At 41.6% G+C, this 23,256-nt stretch overlaps 2 protein-coding genes across 9 annotated transcripts in view; both read right to left on the reverse strand.

Annotated features, from left to right (window-relative positions):
- Positions 1–226: 226 nt before the first annotated feature.
- On the reverse strand, positions 227–15,185 carry LOC105566450 (neurofibromin). 5 transcript variants are annotated; one of them, XM_012020460.1, is made up of 25 exons: positions 14,894–15,185; positions 12,417–12,738; positions 12,080–12,298; positions 11,292–11,988; positions 10,959–11,202; positions 10,374–10,751; positions 10,116–10,302; positions 9,898–9,939; positions 9,742–9,815; positions 8,754–9,634; positions 8,336–8,646; positions 7,590–8,151; positions 6,971–7,519; positions 6,675–6,878; positions 4,499–6,599; positions 3,903–4,043; positions 3,544–3,802; positions 3,356–3,477; positions 3,161–3,265; positions 2,159–2,245; positions 1,769–1,974; positions 1,501–1,693; positions 1,160–1,389; positions 850–1,053; positions 227–417 (listed from the first exon to the last, which is right to left on the reverse strand). In XM_012020460.1, the coding sequence occupies exons 1-24, from the start codon at positions 14,951–14,953 to the stop codon at positions 969–971; spliced, it is 8,259 nt and encodes a 2,752-aa protein (XP_011875850.1). In that variant the 5' UTR covers positions 14,954–15,185; the 3' UTR covers positions 227–417; positions 850–968. The 5 variants fall into 5 exon arrangements, with proteins under 5 accessions (XP_011875850.1, XP_011875849.1, XP_011875848.1 ...); XM_012020459.1 differs by having other exon boundaries at positions 3,161–3,283; XM_012020458.1 differs by having other exon boundaries at positions 3,161–3,283; positions 12,417–14,568; positions 14,644–14,944.
- Positions 15,186–17,304: 2,119 nt separating this feature from the next.
- Positions 17,305–23,256, reverse strand: part of LOC105566452 (inositol-pentakisphosphate 2-kinase) — a 111,754-nt gene continuing 105,802 nt past the window's right edge. For 3 of the 4 annotated variants that reach the window (XM_012020466.1, XM_012020464.1, XM_012020465.1), the window contains 5 exons: positions 21,409–21,614; positions 19,818–20,237; positions 19,532–19,741; positions 19,057–19,433; positions 17,305–18,617 (listed from right to left, as the gene is read on the reverse strand). In XM_012020466.1, coding sequence (XP_011875856.1) covers positions 18,422–18,617; positions 19,057–19,433; positions 19,532–19,741; positions 19,818–20,237; positions 21,409–21,614 — 1,409 coding nt within the window. In that variant the 3' untranslated portion in view covers positions 17,305–18,421. Of the gene's footprint in view, positions 18,618–19,056; positions 19,434–19,531; positions 19,742–19,817; positions 20,238–21,408; positions 21,615–23,064; positions 23,203–23,256 lie in introns of those variants that run through there. The other variant, XM_012020467.1, reaches the window with a different exon arrangement.

A 23,256-nucleotide genomic window follows, 5' to 3' on the forward strand; every position in this document is an offset into this window, starting at 1 on the left:
GAGCGCGTGGCGAGATGTGCGCATAGCATTATCGATCGCCAGGCGGTCACATCTTGCCACGCGCTCGAATTGGGCGGTAGGCCGGCCTAAGACAACGATTTTTAATAATTAATTAATCGTTAACTATTACGAAAATTGCAAAATGGTACAGGACTTTTCCGTTCATCTCGATCCGTTCTACCTTCTCAAAAATTTTATCGGATATGGAAAGACTCACCCTGTATAATGTAATATTCAAAGAAAGTCAATCGTTAACACATTAATAATCATTAATAAAAATAAAATAAGGTTCTTCGAAAATATAACTTTCGACAACTTCCACGTCTGTAGGCTCATTATCATGATGTGGACGGCATTGTACTAAACTGACTGACAAACGTGTTACATCAATAACACGGGATAAACGTGTGCGAAGTTCTGTAAAATAAAATATTTGCAGGTAAATCTCTTTCATAATGTAACTGAAATAGTACAATGATTAAGCTTCTAATCGACCAACTGGCGATGTGTTTTAAAAACAGAAAATTTATTGCGAAAAATATTACCTCAGCCAGGGTTTGAACCCGGACCTCCCTACACTCTAGGCGGGCGTCTCCCTGGCTGAGGTAATATTTTTAATATGTCTCGGTGGTTCGAATTGGTGAGACGCCCGCCTAGAGTGTAGAGAGATCCAGGTTCAAACCCTGGCTGAGGTAATATTTTTCGCAATAAAAGTTCAGTGTTTAAAACACATCGCCAGTTATGGTCGATTAGAAGCTTAATCATTGTTAGTCATGTACCGGCGTCAAATAATTCTTGATGAATTAATACAAGTAATAGTACCTTTTAATTAAATCATTAATATCTTACCTATATTTACAATGTAATTATTTAGAGTTCACACATCTCATCTGCCGTTGCAGCTTACGATTATTTTGCTTCGTACGCACACTTTTATCACACTGCCTGCCAGCATCGCAAATTAATTGCTAAGGTTGTGAACCATCACCACCACCCATGTCCTTAGTTTGACTCGAATCAACCGAATTGTTTCGCTTGCTATCCGTATTATGACTGAAACATACAATTTGTTTGGTGTGCATTGTGTTTTTGCATATCCGCGATAACGCAAAATCGCATTTAAGCAGCAAACTCGCCTTGCGAGTAAAATGAAACTCACTGTGAATGAACGGAAGAAGCGTCGATCTCTATTGAAGAACGAGACTGTTCTTGGACAATTCCAGCGGATGGTCTTGTTCTCGATGCAAAATCTGATTGACAGCTGCCAGCGCGTTTATTCCTCCCGACACCTGTCTCTTTACTATTCAATTCTTGCATCGTCAAACACATTTCCACCATTGCTCTCAGACAATTCACAAACAATTCGGCACTCTCGGGCGTACAGTTTGACTGTAAACACATTGTCAATTGCATTACAAATAAATAAGACTTTTAGCATCTAGATTCATATTAAGATTCAATTATTAAACAGATAATCAAATGTTAAAATCCAAAATTTACATTCGTGTAAAGTCCTGCGAATCTCCAAAGGCCGCGGAATCCGCAGCTTTGCAAATAGTGTTGCAAATGATGTTGCTGGTTCGAATCTTCACAAGCTATCATGTTCTGTATGATAGTTTGAACGGCGTTCAGTATCGCTTGGTCATGACAGGAAGACAATACGCTATTGATCTTCGCGTCGAGCAAATTATGTCTGCAAAGATATCCGGCAAGTTATAAATATTTGAAAAATATTGATGATTAGTCTCAGATATCCCGTTTAACTCACACGACTGGAAAAACTTTAGGAAAAACTACGGTTGCCTCTGCCAGATATTCATACAATATTCGTGTTTCGTTGTCATTGGTACAATACTTCACCAGCGTAGCCAACATGGTCAGCACCAAGGTTTGCGTTGAAAAGTCCGTTAATACCTCCGGATCGAGTAAGACGTTATTTTCGTTGCTTAGGCTCACTCTGGTGCTGCGATCTCTCTGTGTGTAGCATAAGAATACGAATACGTTAGTTTTTTTCGTTATGTCGACTCGCGATGAGCTTAAAAAATTAAATATTATAAATGTGGGCCGTTCCATATTCCCAATATAAATAGTTATAGAAAACCATTTCGATTCCAAGAGAGAGAAAAAGTACAAAAATTATTATTGAAATGACACTTACCTGATGTTCTACGTTGTCCATCGATTTGTCGTCCTTTGCGCTCGGCACGCTCAAGGATCGCTGCGATTTAAATAAAAGCCGGCCAGTCTTGTTAGTGACAAGTTGTATGGTATTTTATATAATCCAGGCAGGCACAGGCAGACGCGGGCACACACCGAGAGAATAAACAGAGATGCATGGAGGAATAAAATAATGTTATATGCTATGCGTAACAAGTCTACTAGTATCAACTGCGGGATCGGATTGAAAAGTACGGCAAACGATAGACAAACCATCACGTAAAATCAACTTTCGTTTAACTTGTGCTTGAAAGCTTTGATACTTTTTTATATGAATCAAGAAATTCAGTGATGAAACTGAACTGAAAAACTTCATACCAAGAATACAGTAAATAAAGTTAGATACCTACCCCAAAAATATAGAATATAATTCTAGATAAATACATGGATATAGATTTACTATATTTTCACATTTTGTTATATTTTGTAGGTAAAACACATACACACACATACAAGGTTCTCAGGTAAGAGACTGATTTGATAAACAGTTATTCCTTGGTGAAAGATTTGATTGAACAATTCGTAGAGACAAGATAAGCAAAGCGATAGTAAAGAAGCAATATGATTTGTCGCGCAACTTACACATATGAATATTTTGAGAAAGATAATTCAGATTTTGTACGAATAAGCTCTGCATAATTTTATTTCGTGCGAGCATTTCTCTCGGTTCTTTTAGAACTTTAGGATCATGCAGTGCATTGTTCCAAACTAACTTCATGCTCTCTGTATGCACGAGAGTGATATTCCTCTTTAACTTGCTAAATACGTAATTGTGTGTGCGAGAAAATAGTGCTACATTTCGATATACTCTATTATAATAAATAATAATAAAAAAAGTAAGATTTTTGGGGTCACAAAAGTTGGTGTTCCTACGATATTTCAAATGCACAAATCTTTAAACAAAAAATATGCGCGCGCGCTTGTAATTACATTATTTTTATACCTGCGCAGACTGTTTTTGTTGTTTCGCTTGAGTAAGCGCCGATTGATCCAATAAATCCCAGGTCTTCTGTCTTCTACTCGTAGGATTGGAAGCTCCAGGTATATCCTGGCGAATGTAAAATTTCTTTATATGTACTTTATGTATTATGTTTTACGAATTCTGTATTATAACAGCAAACGGAAAAATGATAGTCACCGTATTGCGCGATGGTAGAGTATCGAGAACGTCCGAACTACCTGACGAATCGTGCAAACTTTTGTCAAGAGAGTGTCGGATGTGACATCTGCTACGAACTTCTTCTGACACAGCTACTAGCGCTGCAGAATGAAATTCAGAATAATTTTTTTATATCTCGAACTTATTGTAAACCAACGTAAACGTACCGGTCAAGTAAGGGACACTTTCAGGCGTTACTTCGAATTTATCCCTCTTGGAAGGCTTAGCCACGATTGCCAGCAACATAGTCAATACTCTAACCGTCCTGGTGACTGTAGTCGGCGTAGGATGCCTGTAGCCTTTCAGAAGATGACCGACCAGGGCAAAATGAAAGTTCGATTTAAAGGACAAACCAACAGTATGATCCAACTGTTTAAACTGATATTCCAAAGGTTCACGCGTTGACATCATTACGTATTCTAATGTCTGAAAAGAGTAATGGGTAATGGTTTAGTCTCTATTATTCTGCATATTGACAGATGTTTATAGATTAATCAAGATTCGAGGAGAAATGAAGAATGCAGACCTTTTCGTCGAAAGTGCCCTGCGAGTCAAGTGTGTGTAAATTCTGCTCAAGAAGGGCTAGGCCGGATGCGTATAACGACACTTCGTCTAGCTCGAGAACGGATGTGGCAACCCAGAATAAATATCTATGTATCGGGGATTCCTTGACAGAAAACGATAAAGCAGATTTGATATTGAAAATGGAAAAATTAAAGATTCTTAAGGTTGCCAGTAATAAATAACAATAAGGAAATTTATGTCGATCTTACGACCTTTGGTTTAGGTCCTTTTCAAGCAAGATCTTAACAATGTGTGTGTAAGAGTTATAAGATTGTCATTGTAGTGAGAACAATCGATACGAGAGAACATGAGTTACAAAATAAAAAGAAAGAAAGACGCAAAATTAGAAACGTTCGCAATATTCGATGACCGGAGCATGACTGATCTTACAACTTTTACACACACATTTTTAAGATCTTGCTTGAAAAGGACCTCAATCAAAAGTCGAAACGTCGCACTATTAATTTATATTAAACTTGGGCCAGTTAAGGTCGACATAAACTTCCTTACTGAATATTGAAGTTGAACGATTCCCTAAAACCCTAGACGAAAACTTACGGGTCGTAGCAGAGGTTGCAATCGTGTTAAACACATAACAATAGCCTCCATAAGATTAATATCGTTGAAACTTTCGAGTGCCTTCATCAGTATCTTCAGTAATTGCCTCATGTCTTGATCCGTTATACTTTTGCTGATACAGCCAAAGACAATGAGGGCTCGTGGCTGCAAAGCTGGATTTAAGCAGAAGGCAAAGTTCTTCGCTAATGATGTCCATGTTTTTAACCAATCGCACTTTGAAATATCCCGCATGCAGGCCTCCATGATCTCCAGAAGAGCGTCGGTTATGACTTCCAAACTGGTTAAATAGAGTCTCTCCTTGTCCTGTGTTCCGTACGAACTTCTCTCGTTACTAAGCCACTTTTCATTCGCGTGTTTACAGCTGGATTTTGGGTGTTTGTAGAAAGCCGTGCCAGCAGCGGATTTCACTTTGCTAATACCGAACAACAGATAAAACTTAGGCAGTGAGAACTCGTCGAGGCTCATCCGTAGTATCCTATGTGTATCTTCGGTAAACGAAGGTGAACTGCACGTGCACAGTGAATGAATACTGTTGATCACCAAACCATGAGTGGAAGCTCGCATGGTCAAACTGCCGGAACATACAAGCAACGTCACCGTGTGAAAAATGTACGGCAAGTGTTTTCCTACATCCAGGCAGTTATTAAACGACAGCATCAGGAGATATCTCGCCAGAATCGCTATGTCACTCCACATTATATGCTGCTCTAGTTGCGATGTCGGCGACATGCATGTCTTGTCCACGATTCGACATACCTTGTTGATTAGTTTTTTGGCGACCAGTTGCACGTTACCGGACGCCAGAGCGACTGCAGTATCAGCCATGATCTCAGCCATCGGTGAGCCTAAGCCATATCGCGCGCTACGTTGGAGAAAAATATCAAGAACAACGTCTATCAGTTCCGGCAGCATACCAATCGTACTCCAGATCTTGGCCTGTATACTCGGATACATTTCAATCTCCTGGACAGTCAATGTAATTAAATCATCTAGGATCTCTGTGACTTGCTTCTGCCGCTTACCACCCTCATCGTGCGGTTTGTAAAATCGCACGAGGTTGCTGAGCCATGGTGTCATATATTCCAGGCATAAGTGCTTCAGCTCGATAGTCGATTCCCTGAAGCCTTGTATACATTCCTTAAGAAACTCGAGTGTGAGATGCGGATCGTTCGCCGCCAGAGTCTCGCTCAAATGCTTGATGAATATGGTGTTATTCGACGGTATGCAAATACCAGACGTTTCCAACAGTTGACCCTCTATTTTCAAGCCAAACGTCGCCGTGAGCGCACACAGGTGATTGTACGCGGCAGTCCGAAGATTGGGGTCCGGACTACCGAGATTCAGCAAGGCCATGTTCAAAAGGGTGCCGGGCACATCCTTAGGCCTGATTTTCGAGTGAATGGACATAGAGTCCGGCTGCGACAGCACCCAGCGATTCCTGATGTGAATTATATTCTGCACGATACTGTCGCAATCGTTGTGAGCGAAAGTCAGAGGTCCTGCTTCGTTGGAAATGGTCAGCACAAATGAATTGTCGTCCACCAGACAAACTTCCTCTATTTCGGATGCATAATAGACGTCATTTAAGAGAATGGATTGCGATAACACTTTCGATCTGTCCGTGTGCGTTATCTGCAACGTCGTTGGTCCGATCTTCACGGATACTCTCATCTCTTTGTGAGATAGCTTCAAGACGCCGGTGAACACTTTTAAGTCTTCGTCCAGGGATAATGTCGCTCCAGGTAATTTCTGTTGCTCGACATCAATCACATCGTTTAATTTCACTTGGCCATCGATGAAGACAATCTTCCGATTACCTTTCAACGGCGCTAGGATACTATCATGATACTTTGTGTATTCGCGTACCCAATTGTTACAATTGTAAATGTATACCGCATGGAGATTTTCATAGGCTGCCTCAGGTAGAACGTAAAACCACTTTTGTAAAAATTCTGTTCTAAACCGATTATCTGAACACGTATGAGTGAGATCGACGACTACGTCGTATGGAGAGTGGTAGAAAGGTTTTAAAGTTAGAATGACGTGATATATCAACAGATCGCCGTTCGTTTCGCCGAGTCTGAAAATCAAAATGTAAATGGTAAACTCTGCTACATCTTTACTGCTATCGTGTATAAACGATTTGTACACATACTTGAATCGTCGTGAAATATAATAAAATACTGGATAGCCTTGCTTGCTAGTGCCTGCTTGATAAAAGATATTCATGCTCTGAATGCTTTTAAATTCCTCTCTCTCATGCATATTATGCTTGATCATGATCTCTTCAAAATTAGTCGACGACAAGTCTTTGTTCGCCCATCGTGACATGCGAACATAAGCAGTCGAAAAGAGCGAGCTGAAATTGAAACATAGAATTCGCTATTAGCTATTAACGAATAGGGAAACTGTGATGATGGCGCAATTAAAGCGAATAGCTCGAAAACTTACTGAGAATCCACTGGTTTATGTTCAGGTGGACCAAGATACGCTAATAACGTAGCCATCTTATCAAATGGTCTCCTGCCAACAGCTTTGTGGTCTCTGCTACTACTAAGATAGTCTCCAATTTTTTCCTGATGATTCCACAACAATCTATGCAATGCCAAGACATTGGCATCCGAAACGAATGACATAGGATGGCTGATTTGATCAATCGTTTCACAATCCGATGCTATTTGAATGATGAATCGTCGACCGATCTCGAAATGTGTTCTCAAAAAATCATTAAACGGCAACATATGTTGCTCCTTGCTGAACTCTACGTGATTTGCAATATTCTGCAATATCTTTGACATAAGCATGAGGCCTCGTTTGACTTCGTACGGTATCGGTTTGTTCACAATACCCGTCTCTTGGGGCGAGACAATGGCAGGATTAATGAAACGTAGAAATATCACCGTTCCTACGGCCACAATGTTGCTTTGCGGAGATTGCGGAAATCTCTTGCACAATACTTGATACAGGCAGTGACACATCGAGCGCAGCTGTGGAGGAAACCTGAAAAGAAATGTTAAACTTGAACTTCGTGTGATTTTTCACTTGCAAGTTATAATAAATGACGACTTACATATCTGCTGATGATACAATAGCATTAAACACTTTTTGTGTCAATATAATTAAGTTGTCACCGTTTTGTTCTATATTTTCGCTAGGGTCAATCCTTGCGCTATCTACCTCAAAACTAATCGTGGGCTCGTCCAGTAAAGGTTTGATGAGTGGCTCGAGCAAACCTTGCAAGTAGCTGGTGCCATAAATTTTAAAGCAGAAGGACATGATCTTACTTCCCAGAGTATTACCGCGAAAAAGAGTCTGTATACAATCAGTTAGCTCGACTTCTCGGTAAAGCATATTCCATAATAGAGGAGACAATAAATGCTTCGCGTCAAACAGTGTCACGAAGACACGCGCTAACTCATCCATTTGATTTGTCGTCACTACATTAGCCAATGCCATGGCGATAGGCAATTCACCTTTATCACTGATCATTGTAACAAGTTGAACCAATTGCTCGTATCTGTCCGCTAGGACAGTCTCAGCTAGGGTATCAAATTCCGTACCCTGCTGAAGGATTTTAGTCAACACTTCCATAAATGCGGCTCGCGTCTGAAGATCCGCGTTATAGCCTAAATCTAAATGAGAAGTTAAAGATTTAGATGACAGAGCCATTAGTTGTTAATAGCTAACGAATAACGGAAGAATTCTCTGGAAGAAATAAAATAGTGAATAAAATTGAGCAAGAAATATGCTTTTGGGACTTAATCAGTTTCTCCAGAAAATTCTTGAATTAAAAGTATAAATTGATTTTTTACGTACGTATTGAATGTCTCAAGCCGCTGTCTATATTCGCACTAAGAAGATTACTCATAGCTTGAATGGTAGTGTTGCGCAAAGTGGCTAGTTTGTTAGTCGTTAAAGTAGGCGATTGCCGAGACCCAACATCCTTGTCCTCCGATGATAATGATGGTTCGTTACAGTAATTTATTAGATTCATAAAAAGCATGAAATATTTCGAAAATAGTTCAGACTTTGCTTCCATCAATTCAACACGGTCAGAATCTTCAGGCTGAAGAGGAAGTCCGCGTAATAATGCTCCTACTGCTTCCATGCAAGCTTGATCCAAATCTCTATAAAAAGTTAAAGATAGATTCAATAGTCAAAATTTTTAGTTTTCAACATACAAATCTGGCATATTTATATACTTTTATATATAAAGCGAGAGAAAATATTTCACCTGGTGTAAGCTGTAATATCGTTGACAGTTGTTGAAGAAAAAGGGTGCGTACACATTACCCACTCGGTTAAATATTCAACTAGTTTGTTGCGAAATTTCAACTCCTGTCTAAATGCCAGATCGTCCCGCCTCTTCATCATGGCTTCAACCAACTGGCATAATTTGGTTTTGATACAAATCGAGTGCACCGTCATATCCAAATGCCTAACGTATCTGACGATTGCCAACATCATCCCTTCAATGTTAGTCACTCCGAGGTATTCCGATGGTTGATCCGTCTTTGAGTCCAGAATGTTTTTCATTATAAATATGGTATGTTCAATGAACTGCGTGTTTAAATCCGACACTACCACGTGTCCACGTGGATCGAAGAATTTCTCAACAAAATTTTTTATTTGATCGAACAATATTGGATATAGGGCAGGACTCATCTCATGCGCGACCAACTCCTTTACATGCTTCTGTATTTGACTGCCAAGTTTCTCGTTGTTGCAAATTAGTAATCGTAATAAGTTGAATACGAATTGTGTCACTGGACAAAATTGCGCCTCTTGATTAGCATTTGTTAAGCCCGAAATGGAATCCTGTTGTTTCGTCAAGCCCCTTTTATGCTCGGGATTAAAAGGGAATACACCGTACGGTGGTTTACTAGGTGAACGACGTTGTAAGCATACTCCGCCTAAAGCGCAAAGAAACCCTGTCATGTTGGCCCACTCGTTAATTTGCTCTTCCACTTCGTGCTCTGAATTCTGATGTGCTGCTCTCCGTTTTATATTACCGCGACAAAACGGCTCTACCTGCACGTCCTCAGTCTTGCTTTTAGGATAATTGGACAATTGCCGGGAAGTTGCTTCCCAATTTCTAAATGTTTCTTCCCAAGCCTAAAAATACAAATGTACTGTCTACTTGTAAAAAGACTATTTCATGTTCGTGTTTAAATCCCGTATTAGGTGTAAGAACAAAAAAAAATAAGTTTTAATATACGTACTGGTTGTATACCATTCACGCAATGTTCTATCTTTCTCAACAGGAATAATATTCTTTTTTGTAATGTAGCACGCCCTGAAATAAAAAGAAACTTTCAATTGCTGCACTTAACAGTTTTGTCATTAAAAAAAGATAGTGAATACAATTGGAGACTTACCGTGATTATATTCCTGATAACATAGTCTACTCTCCCCGTGGGCTATTACGATAACAAGATCTTTAATACTCTACTACAGACGAATAAGAATTTTATTAATTAAAATAGTGAAACGAATTCAAAAGTTCACAAGCGAATCTTTGAATCCAGGAGAATATTTCTTTCCATCTACTCTGAATGTTCTCGTGAAATCTTATTAAAAAAATAATAATACTCACCAGAGATCAACACGGTCGAAGCTTGTGCCAATTCTGAATATAACTGATAATTTGGAAGCAGACAGGTCACTGCTACCTCATCGCTGCCACAAAGAATTTCAGCTTCTTCACATAATAATGCAAAACAAGACATGGATACTAAAACCGCCTCCATGTCTATACTCCATAAATACATCAAGCACACGACCTGGACACGTTAACTTTCGTAAAATAATTGTAATTTTATGACAGTAATGTAGTGATCAAAGGGGTCTGTACCTCAAGTTTAATATGCGCTTGTTTACTAATTGCAATGTGGCTGTCCACATTCCCATAATCTTTGTACTGAGAAAGAAAAGTATTCCTACAAATCAATATCTCGCGAAGCCATTTAAGTATAGTCGTGTAATTGAAAATCTGATGTTGAATCAATTTCTGGGAGATCGAGAAAACGACTTGCGAACTGGCGTCCCAGAAAGTGTCGAGCGGTGCTTCTGGATTCCACGCTTTAACCTTGTCCGGGTGGTGCAGAACTAGCAAAGCCTCCATCGCTTCGTGGGCGATGTCCGGCATCGTGGATTGATGGACTAACGAGACAAGTCCATTAATCAATTCTAAAGTGGACTTTTGTATTTCGTGACCAGCTGTGCCGTAATTCTGTAAAATTAATATGGAGCCCTTGGACGTGTTATCCATATTTAGTTTATATATAGTTGTACATCTTAATTATATATATATATATTTTTTTTACTTAAGTTGAATGTTCATGAGAGAGTAGCAAATGTTTTATTATTTATACTTTTCATCAGCATCTGTTAATGCTTATATTCATAAGTAAATCATATTTATTTAAAAGGAACATACATGCAACATCAACATAGGGTCTACGTGAATGAGTCGCACCATCACCAACAACAGATTTTTGGAATTGGCCATCTCCTCTTTAGGCTTGAGGGCAAAGTTGTGAATCATACGCAGCGGCGTATTCCACATACAGTTCTGCGTCACCTTGTTCAGAGTATCGGTAAACATATTCCTGAGTTCTGTCCCGTAGGAATATACAAGACTGGTCTCCGGCCACCACGATAATCTCGGTTGCGTAAAGATTCTGAAATACGGCAACAGAACCGATCAGACTTGCCAACTAGCAAGATCCGCATGCGATTGCTGCGAGAAGAAAATAGTTTCGGCACTTGCTTGTATAATGAGCTGACCAGGACGAACTGGTACGTTGACGGGTAATTGACATTCAGGCAAAACTTAAAAACTTCGTTGTTATGTGGATTGATACGGAAGGAGCTGACGAAGGAGTCAATCATTAGATCGACGTCCTGCGCACTGTAATTCTGCCCGCGTGAAAACGGCTTCGAGGGGTTGAAGAGAAGGCTCATCAAATCGTCCATCAGCTGCTGTGCTAGAGTTAGGACGACGTTGTTACCAGATTCGGTGTTGCTGACGTACGTGGCCGCCTTAATCAGATTTACGCATGTGATCGCCGCGGCCTCGGACAGTTGGCGACTAGAGGAGCTGCCGTGCATTCTCAGACTACGCTTTACACTATCGATAAACTGTTTCTTCCTCGAATATCGTGGCGAATCGGGTGATCTGGAATCGGCGCTCACAATCTCCAGTATCTTGGGCGAGAGTACCAGCAGCATCATCTGCAGTGGCCAGACGGTGGCCGCGCGGCTCTTCTTCTCAACCACGAACGTGTCGAGGATATCGAACAACTCCTCGCAGGCCTTATTCAGATCCTCATTAGGCTGCTTCTGCACATTGGCGAACTCCTGCGGATACGTGTCCATCCAGTTCCAGATCGCCTTCTCCAGTGGATTCATGAGCACGAGATATGCCGACTTCTTGCCAACGAGCTGCCGGACTTTCTGTATAGTTTCTGCAGCGATAGCGAGCGAACGCGCGCGTGAGTGTACAATTAAATCTCCGCTTTACGCAATCGCGACGCCACGTTAATAATCACCGCCTACCGTTCAGAAGCCTGGTCAACCTGTGGACGTCGACATTGATATACTGCATCAGCTCGATGTCACTGCAGTCCGGATTCTCGTCCCCGCTGTTGGACAGTTCCTGAAGTCTGGCCGATATCCGGTTGAAGACCGCGTTGAAGAAATTCAGACTTAGAGCGAATAGCACCTTGCTCGCTAAATCCCTTATCATTTTCGTCTGTGGGCTGTCGTACGGCATGCCTGTGAGAAATTACTCTTGGAGACTCAAATATTAACAATTGTCCTTGGACCCCGACCCTCACGTGCACTCAATTCTACTCGACACCGCGAGCTTTACCCGCTCTGCTGTCCCGCTCACCTATGAACTGGCATATCTCCCGAAGCAGCAGTTTCACGTTCATCGCCTCCTCAAATTTCGTCGTGTCCTTCGGCGTGTTCGCCAGACACTTCTCCAGCGTGTCTAGAACGATGATGATGGACTCTTGCCGGTCCTGATCTTTGGGCTGGAACGGCCGCTGGCTGCTCGTGTTCGGCGTCAGCTCGTTGACCCGCTGCAGCATCTTCGTGAGGCCAGATATGACGAGCGAGAAACGGTACCGGGAGATCTCTATCAGGCATTTCTTGCTCCTCTTCTCGTTCACCCGAGAATGAGGGCTCTCGGAACCGGAACGACACGGCAGCTGGAGTTCAAAGGAGCGATCTCTTAGAGAGAGGTGAAAATAAACAAAACGTGTACAATGCATAATAAATATATATATTTAAATAAAGTACAAAGTGTGCGCGGACGAGCAATGGGTAAATCCATTTTCGTCTCCCGCGGGTACGGCGACTACTGGAATGGAGGAGGCAACGAGGGGGCGAAAGGTGACGATCATTGAAATAATGTGGCGACTAACGTCTGCCTCGGCGTCGGGAAACGTCCCGCTCGTACGTTCGTGCGACTCAATCAATTTCGGTTTTATTCCCCTTTGTTCGGGTAGCGCGGGCGGCGCGGTCGAGCTGTGCGTAAAGGGAATGCCAACTTTCATTCATGGATCCACCCCGTCTCATTCATCGACTCGCGTCAAACGCACCTACTGTAAGAGAATTCGTTCTCTGTGCTTTTTTTCCCCCTTTTTCATCGCCACTTTCACGGGGGCGGGACGAATGCGAGTGTACAGGATCTCGACCTGAAATCTATTCAATTTGCTCGGAAAGATTCGTTGACCGAGTGCCCATTGTCAACGTCCCCGTTGGTTTCGCGAATACCCACGTTCGCGCAAATTCATACCGCGTACCGCGCGCGAGTAACACGCAGTTTTAATCGCGATCACATCGTCCCTCTCGTCACTCACGCTAACGTACAGCGGGGGGTAAAGGAGATAACGCGGTTGCAAGATCTACCGATATCTACGCCTCGCGCCCCTAATAGATACGTTACTGTGTATACACCTTGATTGAGCTGCTCTCGCGGCGAGATTGAGGCGGAGGGGGCGAAGGTCAAACCGCACGAGGGGAGCCGGGAGAGGAGGGGCCATCTTTGCAAGAATGCATCTTTTCATGAATGAACGAATCAAGGAGGGTAGGACGACATCGTATTCTCTGCCACGGCGATCCCCTCCACTTTATATCGATACTCACTCGAAACGTACGACCGTCTTACGCGATCACAGGACGTTCGATTTCTTCCCCCCCCCCCCCTCGGAGGACAAATCTAGATCGCGATGGCCAATTCGAAAACCCGTTCAGTTCGATCCCCTCTGTTACGTCCGAGAGACGTTGGATCAATGACTGCTCGTACGACAGCCTGGTGGCAAAACGTCGAGCGTCTCGCAATCGTGTCGAGTTGAGAGAATTGCGCCAAGGCGAATTTTAACATTTCAATCAGGCCGACGTATTGAACGTGCCAGTCTCTACGTCATTTGCGCGAATGAATCTCGTTTGTGCTCAATGCGAGACTTCGACACGCCGCTCTTCGTGGTAGGAACACTTCAACAAGCCCTGATCTATCGAAATTTTAAACAAATCTCTGATCGATTTCCGTGTAAAATACAATTCTCTTTGCCGCGCCTAGAAAACCGGGTGTAAAATCGGCATATCCCAGTGAGAAATGATTTCGCCGATCGATACCGAAACGACTCGACATCGGTTCGACGTCGTTTCGACGAGTCGCTTCTCGCCGAGATATCGCGCGAGCAAGTACAAGGGAGAGCGAATCTTTCGGCAAATTTGTGTCAGAGAAGTGAAACGTCTGAGGCAACGGTGTGCAATCTTTACGAATTCCCTTTTGTAAATTTCGTCGTTGTCCACGTTAAGGGTTCGCGAGAATCTCTGGAATCGGGATTTTCGAATTGCGTTTCTTGCGGCGTAGCCTGCCGTCGGGTATCATTTCAAGTTCAAATTCAGCCTGAATCAACGCTGACCGACTCGTGGGCACAACCGGCTGTCAGTCGCATCCTCGTCCTCGCCCGCCGCGGAGATCCGGAAGCCGGGAGCAGTTGGCTGAGAAAGCATTGCCACCACCCCGCGCACTGCAACGAGAAAACTCGAAATTCGATACCCGGAGAACGGATGCGAGTATGGCGGGGAGTGGGGCCGACCGGTACCGGTGTGGAGTCCTCAAGGCGCGCCCATGAAAGGCGTTGACGAGGAGTCGACGAACAAACGGGTACCGACGCAAGTGCCAATAGATGCATCGTGAACGTGACATTAGGAGGAGGAGGAGAAGAGGAGGTGTAGCCGTACACCGGAAGAGGGTGAGACGAGGAGGGCGAGCACACGAAACGTAACGACCAGGAAACGGGGGCCAGGGTGACCGATGCTTCCCTGCATCGGAGCATCGGAGCGATCGCGCACCTGATCCTCGAAACGCGCGAGCACCAAATTCGCCCACTCCCCGGGCTTCTGCGTCCCCATCTCCGTCCGAGGTTCACTGACAGGCCGTTAACCACGTACCACGAATCGCCAGCTCGCTACGAGCCGCGAACCTTACGTCATCATTTATGAACGTTGACTGAACGACCATCGCCGCAGATCTGCGAATCACCCCCGATGGGAGGGGCCCTCGCGGCGGTGGGGCGGCGAAGGCGAACGAATGCAGCCGAAGGTGTACGACCCCCTTGCCGGCGCACCAATCGCGCGCTACGGGCTCATGACCGTCGCGACGGATCCAAGAGCCCGGGCACGTTCCTTGTAAGAGGGCACAATTTTTTGTTCTCTTCTAAAACGGTAAAAAGCGGGAGGACAATTGAAAACTTTCAAGGTGCGATACAATTTCCAATCGTCTGTCGTCTCTTCTGTTCTGTGTCGCATCGTTTGTTAGGATCGCTTGCTTATTTCATTCGAAACATTTGAGAGGCTACGAGGGACGGTAGTCTCGTACACTCCTGGTTCGGTCAACGCTGGTGCACGGTCACCCCACCTTGCGACCACGTCATTCATAACTGTGCGACGCGGCCTTGTACCCGGGACAACCCGTGCGAAAATTCGATCACGTTAGTGTGACATTGCAACGCGATTGTCTCTCCGGCGTGCCCCATTTTATTGGTCAGTATATTAAAAACTCACAGTCCCTACAATCTTCGCCAAATTTAATATTATTTAATAACGTGATCGTCATTTCTTTTATGAACTACAAATATCGTGCAATTACGCACACTCGTCATTTTTATACAGACACTATTTATTAAGAAATAACACGTGTTACACAATCAAGCTTAAGAGGCACAGACATGATGTCACATATGTATAAGATAAGAAAAACATTTATCTTACTATTTAAACTAATATCACAATAATCGCCTATACCACCCATACAGCACCGAAGCTTTCAGAAACACTTCAGAAACATTGTAACATTGCAACAATGTTTTCTGAAATGTTTCTGAAAGCTTCGGTGCTGTATGGGTACTTGTATCAATTATAGGATACTCGGACAATGATATATGGTCTTGAAGGATTCTTGGTAAATGTGCAGAATTGGCGCCCCAGCAAGAATCGCCATTTTTTTTGTAGCAATCAATAAAATAAGCTATAAAAGTACAGGGTGCCAGCGAATATTTGGGACTTGCTTCTTGTGTAGATAGAGCGGACTAAACTAAATCGAAAAGTCCCCAACCATCTTGCAATGTTCGCAATAGTTAACGAGTTATTAATTATAAAAAATCGGCGTCTCAGTCCAGCCTTCTTCGCAATGCAAGCGCGCGGCGAGATACGGCCGGCCCGTGTTGAGGCCCCGGACAGCGCACATGTCTAAAAGACGTCATAAAGGTATCTTTAAGACATCTTTTAGACTTGTGTGCTGCCTGGGACGTTGCTAGGCGCGCAAGCGTTGTTCATTAAAAACGGCAACAGCTACATGTAATAAACAACTCCCCGCGTGTCTAGCAACGTCGGTCGCGGGCAGGCCACATCTAGCCGCGCCCTTACACTGGACGATAGACCAAGTTAAGACGGCGATTTTTTTATATTTAATAACTGGGTAACTATTTTTGTCAAAAAACCGCTCGGCTAACAAATCGCGCACGGCGAATCGACGAATTTTTCCTCCACACTATTCACAAATATATAAATCACAAATCGCGCATAGTGCGGCGCCAGCTTAAGATGGATCATATGGAAATAGATAGATTGTCAGAAATCTCTCGCAGAAAGTCGCAAACCTATGTGGAACCGCACAACGCGTGGATCTAATTTCCACAAAACTACTTTTCCGAGTCATTGTAACCTGTCTATGAACTTTGCTTATTTTCTTGTCAACGTTTCATTCCGACTATATGAGTAGTATTGAATAAATAATACAGTTTTCGTACGAAAATTCGAAGCCGCCTATTAAAACCGCGCGTACACATATTTTGTAGCTTGTTTTGTTAATTGCATTTAAAAATAATTGCGATTTCTGCTGGAGCACCAATTCTGCACAATTGCCGAATTCTTTTTGTCCAACTCTCTTTATTTTTGTTAGTTTAGTATTTTCAAAAAATTTCCTTTTTATTTCTCTTTTTCTGACTAGCTGCACTTACTCTTTAAATATGAAACAGGCGATATTCTCTTTCGCATTGTTGAAAAGCCACTACTAATAAGCAAACTAACTTCTAAAGAAGCACTTTGCGTAGAAATGAACAATTTTATTACTATTAAGAGATTAAAAGTACTAATCTCAATTTTGTTTAACAAAAAATACACCGTATTCTCTTTTATTTTAAATAGCTCTTGTAAATAATTTATATTTTACATAAATATCTTCTTTTGGCATTTGAAAATAAATTTATTTTTATGACAAATAACAAATTATTTACAGTCTTTTATCATAAGATATAAATAAATTACAAATTTGTGCTACATGCTGTGCACTTGGTAGAAAATTTGTTTTTCCAATTCTTATTTAATCTAATCACCAACATCAAGACAAGCTTCAATTTACCAGTATACAGTTAAATAACGAGCTAATTTTATTTTTATATAAGTCAGTCTTTGAACGCGAGATGCTTACGCAGCGAAATAGTTGCTATATTTTAAATCGAAAATTATATTCACAATGCTACGTATAACATTTTTGCATTCTGTCAATGTAAATCTCTTATTTCGTTGAAAAATTAGTGCAATCGAAATATGACACTATTAAATATAATTTGAACATTACTTACAAACAAATTTCTATCTAAACATTTTGTGACATTAAAGAACTATGACTAAATTGCTTTAAAAATTTAACCTGATCAGAGACACTGTAGTAAAGCGGCCGGTCAGGAGATTATTATTTAAAGTACTAATGACTCAAGAATATGTTCATTGGAAACGTAAAAATAAAAATATTGAGTTTGATGTCTCCACACTCCGATTCAAACCTCGCCGTCTCCTAGCAGGTCGCTTCACTACAATATCTCTGATCCTGGAACTTCGCGGACGTTTTCGAAGGTGAGGTACAACGAAATGACCCCAAGTGTTAGAAATCGTTGGTGTCATTAAATTGCCGTTGAATTTTTGAAGCAGTTTAGTCATGATTCCATTTGCTCTATCTTTACTTATCTGTAAATCTTAAAACCATAAAGGCTAAATGGAATTCTGAAAGATATGTTTGTTCATTGAATTACTTGTATGCACATCATTTTGTACATTATACATGCGGAAGTGAAATCGTCAATTTAACATACTGATTGACGAATGACAGCATCAACATCTTTCTCGCAGTCTCACGAATACCACACATACATATGCATATGGATATAAGAAATGATGTGCTAATCGGTAAGCGCATCGTCAATTAAGTCCACACATTTATTCTAAATAAAGTTTTTATCGTATATTAAAAATACTGTATCATTGCTAGCATCACTTTTCTTTCTCAAATGCTTTTTTATTATTTATTATCTATTATCTATTTAATTATCTATTCGTAAGAAGAATAGCTTCTTCAAGCAAAGAAATTGTAGAAACAAAAATATCCTCGTCTCGTCGTCGATGTTTTTCAATGGAATGAACGCTTTTCGAGTCCAAATCCGAGACTCTGACACTGCTTAAAAAATAATGTTGCTCTGAAAGTTTTATCGTATTTTCCACAGGCATTCTTGATGCATTTTCTCTGTAAGAAAAAAAGAAAATTTATAATTGTTATAACTTATACTAGTTATACTAACACATGCAATTATCCGAGATGAGTTTAACATGGCAAAAGTGATAATCATTCATACGTTGCACATTTGACGCTACAATTCACGTTATATATATTTATGAATTGTATGTTTTCCAAGATATTTTCTGAATTAATTTTAATTACATTAAATCCACGATCACATAATCATAATTAGATAAATGAAATATTTGCTACAATACATTGGGTAACCATTATACGATTGGACAATGACTATAGAGAATAATTAGAAAGCGCATTTCCTCTTATAGGACTATTGCATTAAATCAATTTTGTCATCAATTTTGCCTTTGTTATAAAATTTATACTATTCTCGGCGCTTTAAACATTCAGTGAAAATAGGGGCCATTGTTTCGAACAATACACTTACGGATGCAATTCGCGGAAGGTCATTAATATCGAACAATCTCTGGCTGTGACAAATAAAAGGTAATTTTGTAATGCTGACAAATGTTCGACAGTAATCTGCATATCTGCCTTTCGCTCGGCGTCATCGTTGCTAGCTCTTTGGTTACACAGACTTTCGGTTTTATAAAATGGTTGGTGCGAATCTAGGTTGGCACTAATTTCTGTTTGCAATACAAGATCGCTATTTACAAACGTTGTGTCGGTATTAGTAGATAAGATACACTCTGAGCTGGTATTACAATTTCCATTAAAATCATCATTGCATTCTTGTGCAATTGTGCTCTTAAAAAGCATTTGAAAGTCTATTTCCCTCGTGGTCTCCATTTTCTGAACTGCATTCTGAAACAGAGAGAGAGAGAGAGATAAGTATTCTATAATTCACATTCAATAAATATTCCTTCTTTTATATGTGCATGTTGTAAGTATAAAATATATACCGTAGATTTATCAAGTGAAGCGTGAAAAATATTACAAGTTTGATTTAATTTTGTCCAGCCAGAGCATATCATATTGTCATTTAATACCGATGCAAACTTGGAATAGACGCTGTAAATATAATTAATATTCACGTAAGACAATCGCTGCATATTCCACATTCGTTCCAGCACCGAGTTCTTTGGTAATTCGCTGCCATCAAAATTGCACTTCTGCAAGATGAAAAAAATTAAAATTAGACGGCGACGATCATTATTTTCAATAAAGAATTATGTTCAAAGCAAATACCTTTCCCGCGTGGCGAAGACACCATTCGGCTCTCACGACCGCGCGTGGTGCGGCACAAAATGTCGTTGAAACTTGATTCGGGGGAGGAAGAAAATTACGTGAGAGGGCTGATAGTTTCAGCGGCTCTTGGGCGACAGGTCGCATAAGAGCGGCACAAACCAACTTGCAGAATTCGTCGATGTTGCGAGCTCGCTCGCCGCTCTCCGTCGCCTCATTCCGAAACCACTCGTCTAGCACGTTCTCAAGATCATCTGACGAAGATGTCTGATCGTAGACGACGATGCCATCCTTGAAAATTTTCAAATTGTTCTGCGGTGATTTCAACAGCTCTTCTATGGCAGCTTTCATGCGCGTCTCCACCCCGGAGAACAGATCGAACGGACAGTAATTACTACGAGCGGCAATACTCTTTCTCCGCAGCTAAAAAATTATTCTGTTTTAATTTGTACGTTCTGATATTTATGTTATATGTTACTACAGCAAATCTTCGATTTAACGGATCTCGATGTAATATGAATTTCGGAATTAACGAATATTGGACACAGTACATTATGGTGTATAATTAATAAATTTTTAAAAAATTAAAAATTAAAAGGAAGTTAATTGAGAAATTATCAAAATAGTCTTCAACTATAAAAAGGTGAGTAAACGTTACATATATGCTTTATTATAATTTGGTAATTTTAAATTGCACGATACTACATACTATTTTAAAGCTTTTTTATATTAACAACAGTAAAAAATAGTAAAAAAAGTGGCTCCTCCAGGATACATTCGATTTAATCCATTCAGTCACGCAATTCAGGACGCAATTATTACACGTACAGTGGTTTTCTATGTTTTTGAGGTCGCTGAATTCAATGAAATCAGATTTTTGAAAGTCCTAAATCCAAGATGGCGGATCCAGTATGGTGGACTGAAATAAGTTAAAAAAATTCATCATTTTTCACCGGAAGTCAACCGGGGTCTTTTGGGCCGCTAAATTCGAATCTTAAGTGAAATTTTAAGAATTCAAAATGGCGAATCCCACGGTATATGTACCGATTTTCATAGAAAATGTTTAACTTTTTAATTTTTAATTACCATATTCCGCCATTTTTAATTTTAAAAACCTGACTTCGTACTTGACTTTTGCGATCAAAAACTTTCTTGTAGGTATATCGATTTTCATGAAAAATGAATTAGATCCGCCATCTCGAATTTTTCCAATTTAACTTCAAATTTGAAATCAACGATTCCAAAAACATAGAAAATAAGAAAATAATTTTGGCATATGTTTACAATCAAATTTTTCTTCACAAATGAATTAAATATTAATAAAATGCATTCTCTCGAGTTTCAATTTGTTTATAATAACGACTCCAGTATCAAATTTCAACCCTTAGGAACCCGTAAAATGAAAAAATTCAATAAAAAAATTTCAGAGTAGAAGTTATAGCGAGAAAAAAAACGAGATCATAAAGGCGGTAACTCAAAGTACCCATGGCTGAAAGAGTAAAGGGGTACCCTCTCCCTTAGCCCGTTAAATCGAGGATTTACTGTTTCTGTAAAAGTAAAATTACATTAAAAGTTAATGCTGCTCGTTAGATACCTTGGCGTACTGATTGAGACAATACGGGCATCCAGGAAACCTCTGCTCCGCCTCTGGTAAATATCCCTGCTTCGGTTTTATCTCCACGCAGAAAGTCGAACGGCTACGGAAGACGGTTTCATCGAGCTCCAATTGCAAATCCAAAAAAGTATAATCCGAAAACTTCGTGGCGTACGTGTCCGTAATTTCCTTATGCCGTCGCTCCTCTGCAACAACGTGAGAATCGTCGCGTTAAACGAACGTCTCGTTTCTTTCTCGGTTTATCTTCAACATATTAATTACATAAAATTACATAAAATTTTATCGACCGCCAAACTCAACGTTGTATAACGACAAGATGCCCATTCGATAACACGCGCGCGCATAAAGCGCGGTCGTGGAATAACAACTGTTCGAAAATAAAATTCCTTCGCCGGAATTGCGGCGGAGGGTGGTACCGCAGACGGCGCGTAGGCGTGAAACACTTGCGATTCACGTGATTCTGAAATAGAAGGAAAGTCACGCGAGCGCGCCGCCGCGCCGCGCTGGGTCGAGAATGCTTTTAGCGAAATAGTAGAACCAAATCGCATAAATACAGTCGCGTAGCGCGATATACGGCCGATATATAGGGGTCGGGCGAGGAGATTCGTGACTCTTGTTGCGTCACTCGCGATAAAACGCCCTCCGCGTTGACGAGGAACGGGGTGATTTAAAGGCCCTAAATCGCAACAAGTGCGACTTGCGGAGCGGCGAAAATAGATGGCGACTAACGGCGGCTAACACGGGCCGATACGACTTTCTCGGCAATTAAAAGATATCGAAGTGTCATAAAAAGAAGAGTGAGGTATTCAAACGCCGCCCACCTTCTCCCACGTGGCCGTTATCTCTCGCAGTTAACGCAGGTAACTTTCATAGATCGCGCGCGGATAAGCCTCTGCAATAATGGCGGTGAAAGAATAACGCGAGCTATGAGTCACATTATAAACGCTGTATGCGGCGGCGCGTTCCGAGAAACTGCAGGGGGGAAACTGTCGTTCGCGGTTAACGTCAGTGAAAAAGGGTAGCCGTTAAGGTGTCGAGGCGCCGCGACGCGAGTCTAAACAGCGCCGTAATCTCTCACCGACGATTGCGAGACGATCGTTTATCGGGGAGGAGCGGGGGCAGGGAGGGGGGGGGGGAGGGGGGAATAGCATAAATTAACGAGCGGACGGCCTAAACTTTCCCTCCGCGCATTTACCACCGTCGAACCCACACGCGGCCGTAAGATATCGCCACAATTAAACGCGTCAAACAGAAGTTGCCTCGTTATCTCGCCTATCCGTCGTCGGAATATTCGAACGGGTATCCGAAATTGGATGTTACCCCATTAGTCAGCCGCGTCCCTCGGAATCGTTAACGGCTGAATGCGAGAGTTATGAGTCTCGCGAGAAAGCGTCACACCGGGCCACGTAAGAATAACATTACGCGCGATCGCGGCGCGACCTGCGCATGCCTTTGGGTGATAATTAATGCCGATTTGCAACACTCGCCGGTCGCCGATGGAAATAAAACGAAAGGTAAAAGCGGGCGAGAGAGAGAGAGAGAGAGAGAAACGAGCGGGGGACAAGGAGTTGAGAAAAGTCGAATTGGAAAATTAATTTTTTCCCCGCCAACGTCATTAAAGTCGATTAAACGTACCGTATAAGCATTCTACGCTGTTAATCATCGGGCACTTTTTGCTCGTCGGTCTCCGCTCATTTTTTTGCCTATCGAGAGCTGCAACAAAGCTATTTCGCCGCCAGACAAACTCGACGGTACAAATTTCTCCTCGTCCGACGGGCGTCCGGCGGAGCGAGAGAGGTCTGTGTCAAGGGATAATGACGCACGGTA

This window comes from Vollenhovia emeryi, unplaced genomic scaffold, assembly GCF_000949405.1.
Source record: "Vollenhovia emeryi isolate VEMERY1.0 unplaced genomic scaffold, V.emery_V1.0 DF939144.1, whole genome shotgun sequence".
Lineage (NCBI taxonomy): Eukaryota > Metazoa > Arthropoda > Insecta > Hymenoptera > Formicidae > Vollenhovia > Vollenhovia emeryi.

Excerpts from the sequence above, each read along its gene's own strand:
- LOC105566450 (XM_012020458.1), bottom strand. The coding sequence starts at position 12,801 with ATGCATTGTACACGTTTTGTTTATTTTCACCTCTCTCTAAGAGATCGC. Across the intron at positions 10,752-10,958 it reads ACCCTATGTTGATGTTGCAT|AATTACGGCACAGCTGGTCA; the intron begins GTATGTTCCTTT and ends TTAATTTTACAG. Across the intron at positions 3,478-3,543 it reads AAGTGTCCCTTACTTGACCG|CGCTAGTAGCTGTGTCAGAA; the intron begins GTACGTTTACGT and ends TTCATTCTGCAG.